The sequence below is a fragment of the Sciurus carolinensis genome, chromosome 2 (assembly GCF_902686445.1).
Source record: "Sciurus carolinensis chromosome 2, mSciCar1.2, whole genome shotgun sequence".
NCBI classification, from domain to species: domain Eukaryota; kingdom Metazoa; phylum Chordata; class Mammalia; order Rodentia; family Sciuridae; genus Sciurus; species Sciurus carolinensis.
In genome coordinates, this window is record NC_062214.1 from 51,231,014 (window position 1) to 51,243,477 (window position 12,464).

At 43.7% G+C, this 12,464-nt stretch overlaps 1 protein-coding gene across 4 annotated transcripts in view; it reads left to right on the forward strand.

The window, feature by feature from the left end:
- Nucleotides 1–12,464, forward strand: part of Il16 (interleukin 16) — a 121,260-nt gene that overhangs the window by 69,746 nt on the left and 39,050 nt on the right. For all 4 annotated transcript variants that reach the window (XM_047538711.1, XM_047538712.1, XM_047538713.1 and 1 more), the window contains 4 exons: nt 2,586–2,696; nt 5,948–6,062; nt 11,143–11,216; nt 11,980–12,196. In XM_047538711.1, the coding sequence (XP_047394667.1) occupies nt 2,586–2,696; nt 5,948–6,062; nt 11,143–11,216; nt 11,980–12,196 (517 nt within the window). The remainder of the gene's footprint in view (nt 1–2,585; nt 2,697–5,947; nt 6,063–11,142; nt 11,217–11,979; nt 12,197–12,464) is intronic.

The following is a 12,464-nucleotide window of genomic DNA, read 5'->3' on the forward strand; positions in this document are numbered from 1 at the left end:
TGGTACATTGTAAATGCTCAGTAAATTTCATTTCTATGTTCCCTTCTCTTCCTTGGATCACTGTTTTTCACTTGCAAACTGGGAATGTTGGTGTCCTAGTGTCAGAAGAAGATAACTTTCAAAGTGACTCCCTGAGCTGAGAACTCTCCCGATCCCTTGGTTTCTGGAAACCTATCTAAAATCTAACATCTGCAGCCAGCACTGGTTCCTAAGTCTTGGGGCACTGGTGGTGGTGGTGGGGGTGGGCAACCAGAAATTGGCCTCCTGTCTTTGCTGTCTCATACTTTTAGAGTTCCCATTTCTGGGAACAGGAGGTTCTTCTGGCTAGCATGGATAGGCTACAGGTCAGTTGGTGGTAGGTCCCTGGAGGGATGTGTTGAAAAACATCAAAGGGCCACATCCAACCACTTGATGTTTGATTCAAAGCATCAAGGGGTCCTACCTATCTATCATCTATCTATTTATCTATCTGATTTATTATAAGAAATGGGCTTATGTAAGAATGGAGGTGGGTGAGTCTCAAGATCTTCTGGATGAATTAGCAAGCTGGAGACCCAGAAGAACTAATGGTTTAGTTCAAGTCCAAGTCCAGAAGTCTGAGACCAGTAGGGCTGATGGTATAGTTTCTGACTAAAGGTATGAAGGCTTATGACCCAGAAAGAACCAATATTTCAGCTGGAGTCCAAGGGCAGGAGAAAAACTGCCACAGGTTGTAGATGGTCAGGCAGGATGGATTCTCACTTAAGGGAGTGTCAGGCCTCCGTTCTACTCAGGCCTTCAACTGATTGGACGAGGCTCACTCACATCAGGGAAGGTAATCTACTTTGTCTACAGATTTAAATGCCAATCTCATTCAAAAGTACCCTTACAAACACACAGAAAAAGCCAGGCATAGTGGTGTATACCTGAAATCCCATCTACTTGAAAGACTGAGACAAGAGGATTATAAGTTTGAGGTCAGTCTCAGCAACTTAGTGAGATTGTCTCAAAATAAGATTAAAAAGGGCTAAGGATGTAGCATAGTTGTAGAACACTTGCCTAGCATGTGTTTGATCCTGGGTTTGATCCACAGTACTGATAAACAAAAACAAGAATGTTTGACAAAATATCTGGGAACCTCATGGCCTAGTCAAGTTAGCACATAAAATTAACTGTTACAGATGCCCATGTGTAGTTCATTTGTCTTCAAAACAACACTGCAAGGGCAGTGGAGAGGAGGTGATCAGAGAAGGACTGCTTTTAGAAGGGAGGGAGGGAGAGTGGAGCACACAGGCTTGGGAGAGACTTAGGGCTACAGGACCTACTTCGTGGGTACCTTTGGGGGAGATCACCCAACCAGATGTGGGCAGCTGCAAGCCAGCAAGAGGAGGAGCATGAGAGGTGATGAGCTGGTTGTCCAGGGAGTGACTGTAATGAGCAAAGGTGCATCCCAGGTTCGCTACATGCCAGTCATGGGACTGTATATTTTATGTGGATTCTATTATTCATCATCTAGAGAGGTGTAAAACCAAGAGAGTACAACCCAAAGAGGTCAGTACTTTAAATATCCAGCTTTTGTAGGTGAGCAAATCAAGAGAAACTGTCATTTTCAGATGACCTAATCAGTAGGTGGGGGAGCAACAGGATGAGAAGACAGGCAGATTCAGAGCCCATGCTCTCCTCCCTGGCTCTCCTGCCTCCTCCACCCAGAACCATGGGGACAGCGTCTGCCCAGGAGTCAGCAGCCCAGTCCTTATGTTGCAGCATCTCAGAGCTCAGTGAATAGGAACCATGCAAGTGTTGGCATATTCACAGCTGGTGTGGCTGCTTTGGTGGACATACAGGAAGCCCCAAAGAATCTTTCCAGGTCATAGAGGGTTGAAAGAAACAAGTAGCAATAAGAAGCATCTATAAAGCATGTTTTAAGCACTTGCCAAGAGTTGGTCTCCAAACCAACACCTTTAGGCAGGTCTTATTAGAATCATGATCTTACAGTGGAGGAAACTGAGAGAGTGGCTAAGCTACTTCCCTAAGGTCACCAACTGATAATTGTTTGAGCCAAGAGAAGAATCCAGGCAGGGAGGTTCCAAAGCACCATCTTAACCTCCAAGCCATACTGCCCCCACTGGGGCAGCTCCCTGGGGCACTGATTGTGCCTCTCTTTAGCATCCTTTGCTTTTCCTGTGCAAATAGCTAACCAACTGTCTTTCTCCCCTAGAATTTAAGTTTTAACTTTATAAATCTTTGGGTTTCTGCCTTCTTGGACACTACCAGGTGCCTATTGTAAATGTTTCTTAAATTGAACACAGTTTGTAGAGGGCATTCCTTCCAGTTGAACCTTAACTTTGGGGACTTGTCCTAGGGCAGCATGCTGGTCTACAAGGAGACAGGTGGAGCACAGCTGGCTCCTCAAGCTCCCAGAGTCAGACCCTGCCAACCACTGTGGCACATTCCATTAACCACGTTCTAGTTCTTATGCTGTGGGTCCTTGGGAGAGAGAGAAAGGATTTGGCTCCTCTCCCTGGCTGAGCCTTCTGCCTTCCCTGGGAGGTGTATGCTGTTGTTCCACATGGCTCACTTCTGCCTGCCCTGGTTCCTTGTTGCAGGGAGCTTCGAGACCAACACGGTCACTGAGCACAGCTCAGCTTGGGCAGCCATCCGGGGGACTCCAGGCTTCGGTCATCTCCAACATCGTGCTGATGAAGGGCCAGGCCAAGGTGAGCATGGACCACTGCCAACAGGAAGTCTTGGAGCGGCACCTTCTGAGGAGCTGTTATGTCAAGGGAAGGATGTGAACAGGCGAATTGGGCATCCCGACGCATCAGAAAGGGGCAGAGTTCAGTCTTTTTTAAACTTGGAGCCAGCTGAGTTTCAAACAATACACATTCTTGTCATTAGACAAAGTGCTCATTTTTTTCTCTTTGAGGACCCCATTCCCTGACAACTGCCTTGTCACTTTCAAAGCTTGTTCCTTAATTCCTTCCTGGCATGATATTTTTCAGGCCTCTACTTATCTGATGCATAAATCCAAATCATTTACATAGATTTCACCTCTACTGTTCAGATATTGGAAGAAGAAAGTTGGACTCATACACAAGTTTAAAAATATATATGCTACCAGCTGTTTGTGAATAATTCCTCCATCTATAGTACTTTTTGCCATTAGTGGGTGTTTCCCGAGAGTCCAAAATGACTCTAGTTCTCCATCAGTGCTGAGGCATTGTGCTGATTTCTGCCCTATAATTGAGAAAAATCAAAGGGGAAATGGAAGTATTGGTGGTGGAGGAGCATCCCAAATGTTTCTTTGTGCTGACCTCAAACATATTCGTGCATGGGGTTGGCATGTTCCTAAAATAACTAGAAAAGGCCTAGGCAGTTGCTGGCAAGTTCTCAGACTAACCCAAGCTACCCAGATGCTGACCTAATGAAAGGCTGGTTTCTTTGGTTCAACTGATATAATTTTGGTGTGTGGTGGGAAGCAGGGATTTAACTGTTGCTTATGGTCTTTCTAAGGGCAGTATTCCACCACACACCTAAAATCCTCTTTCCCTCTGTCTCCAGTTTCTTCTCACTCCTGAAAGCTCAGAGAATAAACAAAAGGTCAGCTGTGAGGAATGCTGGCATGAATGCCCTCAGATCACCAGGGAGTAACTGTCTCCTCTGTGGTTTACTCTGAACAGTTCCAGCTTCTGATTAGTCAATCACAACACTTTCTCCCCTTGAATTTAGAGAAAAAAGATTTTTAATTTTTTCATAATGCTCAAAAGAAGGAAAAGTGGAAAAGGGCATTCAAACTCATGAAAAGATGACCAAACATGGTTTAGATGATCCTGGTATATAATATATTCAATGAATAATCTTTATGGGACCCAAGGATGAAATGTGTTATTTGGTTTCAGAAGCCTGGAAGACAAAGCAGGGGAGATGCATTCAGAAATGAGGGGGCCTTCCATGTCTAGCTACACAACCTACACACCTATGACCTCATCAATAGCAAGGATGACAGGTAGGGGTGAGGCTGGAGTTGAGTTCAGGAGGGGAGGAATCAGGCTTGAAGGACCAGGAGGTGATGGAGACAGAATCAGTCAAGTCAGACAACACTAGCTACCCAAACCCAGGCCTGTGCTCAGAGCTTTGTAAGGCAACTCCTTTGCTCCCCACAACAACCCTGTTAGCATTTCCCTTTTATAGAAGTGGAGACTGAGGGTCTGAGAGGTCATGTGGTTACTGAGCAACTGACCCAGACAATGGCCCTGGACTCCCTGACCCCTGGGTTTCATTCTCACCATTATCCTGCTCAGAGCAATTATTTCAGCCAGGATCAGACTGGGGTCACCTGTGTTACTCTGGTAATATTTGTCCCTGTCATCTTGGAACACACATCACTTTCACCAAAAGCTTTAGAACCCTGACCAATGGCCTTCCTGGCTGGTGCATGCTCACCTTATTCCCTGTGGCATCTTGAAGACGGCTAACAGGCCGCCATCTCCATGGTCCAGGAGGAATGCTCCTAATCAGTTCCAAGCAGCTGCTGGACTGAGATAAATTGCCAATAGCAGTGCTGCTATTCCATTCGCTTTAAGTGTCTGCCTAGGAGTCATAACCTGGTACCCTGGTGAGTTGAACCCAAAGACCAGGCTTTATTCCTTAAATAAGTGTTTCAATCACCTGCCAGAAGCCAGACATTGACAAATACGCTTCACTTTCTGCTTTCAGATTGCTCATAGTCTAGAAACAAGTTCCTCAAGGCCCAGCTAAGCCTGCCTGAGAAGTATTCTTCAGCAAAATGAAGCTTACTGTTTGCATTTCCTTTGCTTCTCCGTGGGTCTGTCTTAGTCTTTTGGTTAAGTCACTGGTAGGTCTGTGGGGAAAGCCAGACCTTCTCTCCTTTCTCTTCCTGCTGTAGGTCTCTTTCCCACCTTCCTCCTACAGCTGACCTTCTCTCCACTGCTTCCTCGGAGACTGCTAGGCCCCAGGATCCTCCCAGAGCCACCTGCACATTCCAGGATGTGTTTGTCAGCTCCTGGGAATGACCTGGTAAAATGACAAGGAGGACAACAGTGTAGGTTCAGGCAGGAATCACATGACTGGAGTGATGTCCTTGAGAGGCAGAGGGGTGGGATGCAGAACAGAAAGGGGACAAGGGGGCCTTTGGTAAGAGAAGGGACAAATTTCCCATTGTAAGTTGCTGCTATTATTATTGTCAGTCAACATTGTCTTCAATGTTGTTGCCAGGTATCGTGTTTGATCTTCAAACACAACCTGTGGGTTAGGTAACATCACCATCATTTTACAAGGGGGAACTTGAAGCTCAATAAATAAGAATGAAATTATGTCATTTGCAGGAAAATGGATGTAACTTGAAAGCAGTATGTTTAAGCAAAATAAACCAGATTCAGAACGTCAAGGGACATATGTTTTTTTACTCATATGTGGCAGCTAGAGGGGAAAAAAAGGAGGAGGGGAAGGAATTTCATGAAAATAGAAGGGAGACTAGTATAGGAGAAGGGGATTGAGCAGGGGGAGGGGAGGAATAGGGAGGTACTAGGGAATGAAATTGACCAAAGTATGTTGTGTGCATGGATGAATGTCACAACAAATCCTACTATTATGTATAATTATAATGCACTAATTTAAAAATTAAAAAATAAAAAGGCATTGAATCTGAGAAACAGGAAGTGATATGACCACAATCACCAACTGGAAAGGTAGAGAGCTAGGGTCTCGCCTCCACCCAGCCTCCTTCAGTGTGAGGAGCATCAGATTCATGAGAGAACTTCAGACACCACACAGGCCAGCTGACTGGTGTGCTACTGAACCTCCCATTCCTTTAATCCCAAAGACCTATGGGACTAAAATTGTTGCCTCCTCTCCTGTCTGACTCTTTGGTTCAGACCAAGGCATGCTCTCCAGAAGCATCCACAGCATAAAACCCTCCTTATTCTACCTTCTCCTCTTCTTTCTACAGGGCCTTGGCTTCAGTATTGTTGGGGGAAAGGACAGCATTTATGGGCCCATTGGGATTTACGTCAAAACCATCTTCGCAGGGGGAGCTGCAGCGGCTGATGGAAGGCTACAGGAAGGTAGATTTCCAATCCCTATCCTATCATGGTTGAGAAATCAAAACAGAATCCAGAATCAAGTCATAGAAGACATTGGGATGCAAAATGTATCTTGAGTACTCAGAACATGGCTTCTGTGGGTACCAGGTTCTGCTGGCAGTGGGGACTTCTTCCTGGAGAAATCCATCATGATGGGCCCATGAGCCCCTGGCACCATCACCTCCCAGCTGGTCCTATCAACAGCTTGGGACTGAAGGCTGATCTGTCCCCTCCCCTTCCTTGCCCTGCTCTCTGCTGCCTTCCTTTGTCTCTCTAAGGTCCTTCCTTAATTGCCGGGATTCACAGCGATCCCCTTCCCTTCTTATTCCCTAACTCACAAGTATGGAAAAACCAGGTTCACTGCTTCTAACATATGAGTTGGATAAATATTTTCTGACAGCTTCCAGAATACTAGGTTCTAAGAACAGCAAACCATCAGACATGACTCCTTTTGATTGAAGGGCTACTGGCCACCCTCTCTGTCCACCATCTGCCCCTAACTGCCTCCTCCCAATTCCTTCATATTTCCATAGAACAGAAGCCCCCAGCCATCCCAGAATGAGCTGCCTGGGGAACAGAGCTGCCTGTCTTCTTGTCCTAGAACGTCAGACACAGCATCCCACTTCTACCCCAAGGTCCTATTTGGATTATTAGGACATAGGCTTGACCCGAGGAGATCTCTGGATCTCAACTAGAAGGCAAAGTTCAAGGTAATGAAACCATGAAGTAGAGGGGGCCACTGCAAGCCAGGGATTTCACTATATTTCCACTCTTCCCTGTCAGGTCAGTGTCTGTAGGCTATGTTGGCAGCTGAACCATCTTTAGTAGTCTGACTTGTTTAGGGAAGGGCATGTACACTATAGCCTTTAGACTAAAACACCACCAAAAAAAAAATCTACATTTCTAAATAGTTAAAAAAGTCAAAATTGTTTTTGATCCTTTTGCAACCTATAAAATGAAGTGAAATATAAGTTCAGGGCCCACAGGAAAGCTTCATTGTAACACAGTAATGTCCCTTCAGTTACCTACTGTTTCTGGTTCCCACTGTGCTATAAGGGCAGTGTGGAGTAGCTGCAGCAGAGACTGTATGGTTCACAAAGAGGAAAATATTTACTGTCGATCTCTGTACAGAAATCATTTGCCAACCCCAACATGGTGCAGCATTAGGCATATGGGTTTCATTGTGTGGGCAGTGGGGGCCTTTGAAGGCTTTTTATCATATGGGAGGGACCAGCTACAGAGGTTTTGGATGATCTAGGGAGCAGAGTGTAGGATGCAGTGTCCTGGCAGGAGACACGAAGTGGGAAGAGCAGCAAAGAGGTCAGTGGGGGAGCCAGGTTCAGCTCCTATGGGCTGCCCGGAGACAGTAACCCAGTGAAGAGGCAGGGACAGGAGTGACAGAGTCCGAGAAGAGAAGCAGCAAGTGAAGAATGGGTAAGGGGAAACTTGAAGGTTTCTGGTCTCGGCCAACTGGAGAAAGATGATGTGTTACTTAGAGGAAGAGGCAGCAGAGGCAGTGGGAAGGAAAGACTTAGGTTGAAGCTGCAGAGAGGAGGCTGATGTGCCCAGATGACCACGAGGTGGCACTATCAGGCCAATGAAAGCATGAGCTACTGCTCAGGAGGGTTAGGATGGAATGGAAATTTGAGGGTCATCAAAGTGTGGGAAATAACTGAAGTTACAGAGTGAGCGAAAGCAACAAGAAATGAGGGAAGAAGGGAGAGAGGAGAGGGACACAGCACAATTCCAGAGGAACAGCTACATCAAGAGTAGACAGACAATAGGAGCCAAGAAGGGAAAGGAAGAAAAGTGGAATCAGAATCTGGAGAACATGGTCTTGTTTGTTTCATTGTCTTTCCTACTTGTTTGGTTTAAGTACAGGGCCAGGGAGGGGTTGAGGTGGCAAGAAAAGAGAGTTTTGTACTTTGTTTTCTTCTTTTGTATTTTGCATTTCTTTCCTGAATGCAAGCCTGCCCAAATCCATGGTCCTTGTTTTTTCCTAGGTATTTATTTCTCTTAGTTAATAGCAATCATAAAAAATGAAGAATTTCAATGAATCAAGATATTCTGATAGTGTGCAGTCCTTGGCTCTAGCCTCAAATATTTGGCCAAATCGCCTTTTGTAGTCTTCTTCCAGCAGTTAAGTTTCTGAATCTACTCTTGAGTCCCTGGGTGGATACAGTGGTGGGGACAAGAATTTGTTGTACAGATCAAGGCCATACAACAGCCTTTAATATCCTCTCCAAAAAATGATCATGTAAGATGTACTTGGCAAGATTGAGGTCAATCGATTCTCACCAATATGTCCCAATAAGGAAAGGACAGAAGAGCACAGAACTGGGCTATACAACCCTGTTGGTATGGGCGTTGTAAAGACTTGAGAGGTTCAGCCCCTTACATAATTAAGAATGGCATTCTGCAGATTTTTCTTTGTCTATCATTTTTTTCAGCACCCAATTACATTTTGAATATTTTTAATGTGTCTGTTCTTACTTCTGGATTTTGAGACTCACAAGGACAAGGGCTGGGTCATTCCATTTTTTTCACTCTGGTTCCAATGACCTGCCACACTGAGCTGATCTGAGTATTTTCCACCCTGCCTCTACCCTCTACGGCAACACACAGACATATTGGATGAAATAACACATCTGAATGGAAAAGAGAAAGAGATAGAAAGGAAAAAGGAAAGAGATAGAAATGCCCAGCTGCCAGAAAGCAAAGAACAGCTTTAAATACAAGCAAGGCAAATTCAGAAGTTGATGATATGGTAGCCCAGAGAGCTGCTGAACTGTTACAGTCCCTAAGGGACAAGGGCAAGGACTCCAGTGCTCAAGTAGGGACAGGGCACAGGGCCCTGGGTCCATGTGAGGCTCTGAGAATCTGCACAAAGTCCTGATACTAAAAGAGCTATGACTCACGGAAGGCCAACAGGCACCAGGGAAGCAACAAGGAAACCTGACTTTGCCCATGACTTTTTAATTTATTTATTTTAATGGTACTGGAGATTGAACCCAGCAGTGCTCCTGGCCTCAAACTCAGCCTTCTGAGTCTCTGGTGTCTGCCACCACATCTGGTTGCCCATGACACTTGAGTGGGGGGAAAACAAGGAAATAAACATCAATGCTTGTATTATATGTGGGTTCAAAGGTCGTATTTATAGTCTCTGTAGGAATATAAATCTCCAATCTGGGAAATCAGTATTAAAACTCATCTTGAACCAGCAAACCCCAAGGGGTTCCTGGTGGAAATAAAGGAAAAACTGGGTGACCTGAAGTATATAGGAATCCCACGGGATAACAGAAACACTCTGAAAAACAAATTCACAGTAAAGATTACATACTACATCAGGAGGGTCAGCAGAAATAACATAGAATGTTAGCCCTCAAAAACCTAGTATAATAGAAAAATGAAAAAGAGACAATAGAGCTACTGTGTTTAAAATAATTTCAAGTGCTGAAAGAATACGAACTATAAGGAATAAACAGAACACAAAGAAAAATTAGATGAATGTGAAAAAGTGATTTCTGGATGTCTTTTTTAAAACATGGTAATTGCAGTAAAGTATCAATGGATTGGTGAGAAAACAGATTTGATGCAGATATACGAAGAATTAGTGAACTAGAAATTATCCAGGAGACTACACAGAACAATAAAGAAGAAAAAGAACAGCATTAAAAAAATATGGAGGGCCAGGTGCAGGAGTGCATGCCTATAGTCCCAGCAGCTCAGGAGGTTGAGGCAGGAGGATCAAGAGTTCAAAGCCAGCTTAAGCAAAAGCAAGGTACTAAGCAACTCGTTGAGACCCTGTCTCTAAACAAAATACAAAATAGGGTTAGGGATGTGGCTCAGTGGTTAAGTGCCCCTGAGTTCAATGTTCAATCCCTGGTACACTGACTTTCTCCAAAAAAAAAAAAAAAAAAAAAAAAAAAAAAGAGACATGGAGAACTTATTAAAAATTTTATCTAATAGGAATTTTAGAAAAAACAGTGAAAGGAGAGGGGTGATACACAAAGAGATAGTGAGTTTTCCAGAATTGATTTAATACCTGAAACTATAGCTTGAGGAAGAACAGGGTTTCTTTCTGTCCTAGCACATCAGAGTGAAACTGCAAAATATCAAAAACAAAGAAAAAAAAATCTTTAAAGCAACCAGAGCAAAAGAATAGAATATATACACTGGAACCATAATTAGTGACATCAAAGTCAATATAAAAAATAGCTTTTGTATCTGAATTGCTCAGCACAGTGTGGAATGAAGAGAAAGTGCTCCTTGTTTGTATGTTGAATAAATTGAATGAAAGGGAGAAAGTGATTTTCATTCACATAAAAATAGACTTCTGGATAGAAAAAAAAATTCTCCTAGGGGTAGAGTGTGATGAAGAAAAAATTTGATGTTGAAAGATCCAAGTCCTAATTCTCTTTACCTTGTAACTTGGGACTTCTCTGAGTTATTTCTTCCTCTGTAAATGGGGTCTACTCTGCATTCTGGAAATACCACACTCAACCCACATCTATTGAGCACTTTGTTGACCTTACCCAGAATTGACTCTGGGTTATCATCTAATATGAAGAAGTTCTTCTCCTGTCACCCTGGCCAGTGAACGATTTTTGCAGGTTACTGGTTACCACACAGGGTGATGAGTGCTATGACAGTGGTAGGTACAGGGTGCCTTGAGCATTACAAAAAAACGATAAACATAACAGAGGCTGAAAGGTTACGAGAGAGTTGAGTGAGGAAGGTAAGAGAAGTACATTTTAGTTGAGAAACTGCCATGGGACAGGCATTTAACTGCATAACCATTGCAGAAAATGCAGGTCATGTTGAAAATGATGTATGGGAGCAAAGGTATGAGCATCAGGGAGGCAGGGAGGGTGGATGTGAATCAAGGAGGTAGGTGGAGACCAGATCAGGCTACCATTTGCTGTCCTGCCTGCCTCATAGTGGGGACCAGGGAATACAAAACTGTTCTTCCCTCTACAGAAGGTTGGGCAGTGGTAAGAACAGAGTTCAAAGTAAGGACAGTGTCCTGTGATGGGCAAAATTATTCCCCTTATCTCAACAGGTGATGAAATTCTGGAGCTCAATGGTGAATCGATGGCTGGACTAACACATCAGGATGCTTTGCAGAAGTTCAAGGTGACAGTTTCTAATCAATATCCAGTCAAACTCCAGGGCCTTCAGGCAACAGCACCAACTGTTCCCTCCTTTACATGAAGGGTCCCTAGCTGATGCTGATCTTGAGCACAGTGTTAAAAAATGGCATTACTCAGAAAATCAGAATGTGATCAGGATTGTTGTTGAGGGATATTTGAACTACTTAAAATTTATAAAGTTGTTTTAAAACAGTATGCATGATATTTTATGTATTTATACTCATATATTTACAAATATATTTTGAGTTTTTAAGAAATAACTAAAAGAAATTTTTGAGTCTCCATATAGTTGGTTCAATTCAAAAGACTATTTTGTATACACATACACAAATATGTGTGAATATATATATATATATAGTACTTATATATCTGCTTATATGGTATGTAATATATAATATAATACACATTGTACATAATATATAACATATAGTACTAATGTATGTATAGATATATAACATTTATTATATATGTGTGTGACATATATATCGTATTCAATGCTATATACAATGTCACATATAATGTTATATATTATATGTAGTAAATAATGTATGATATACAATATAGTACTTTTGTGTGTGTGATATATGTCACTTATATGAATAATACACATGTTTATATATTACACACACACACTGAGCTGCATTTCCTTTATTAAGTATTTTATTACCGTTACTCATGGAAGCCAGTTTTCCTCACCTGCCCTGGCATGGCTGGTGGGTATTGTCACATTCTCCCTTTCCTTTCAGCAAGCCAAGAAAGGCCTCCTCACCCTAACTGTGAGGACCCGCCTGACAGCGCCCCCTGCCCTGGGCAGCCACCTGTCTCCACCCCTGTGCCGCTCCCTGAGCTCCAGCACATGTGTCGCCAAGGACAGCAGCCTGTTTGCCCTGGAAAGCCCTGCGTCTCCTGCCAGCACTGCCAAGCCCAATTATAGAGTCATGGTGGAGGTTTCCCTGAAGAAAGGTAGGAGCGCTGCCCACTAGAGACTCTGCCAGCTTCTCCCAGCCTCCTACTGGGCTTCCATAGCTGGCTGAGTTCAGGCTTCCCTGTTGGAATCAGCCCAGGGTGGGCAGGATGCTCTCAACTAGCAGATCCCATGGCTGTTGCTGGGCTGAGCTAGGCAGGAGGTTGAGTTCTCTGCTTAGAGAAGCTCAATACAAACCATTCAAGTCCAGACAAAGTGTCCTTATGTAGTGGTGGAAATAAAACAAAACACAGATGGTAAGTGGGA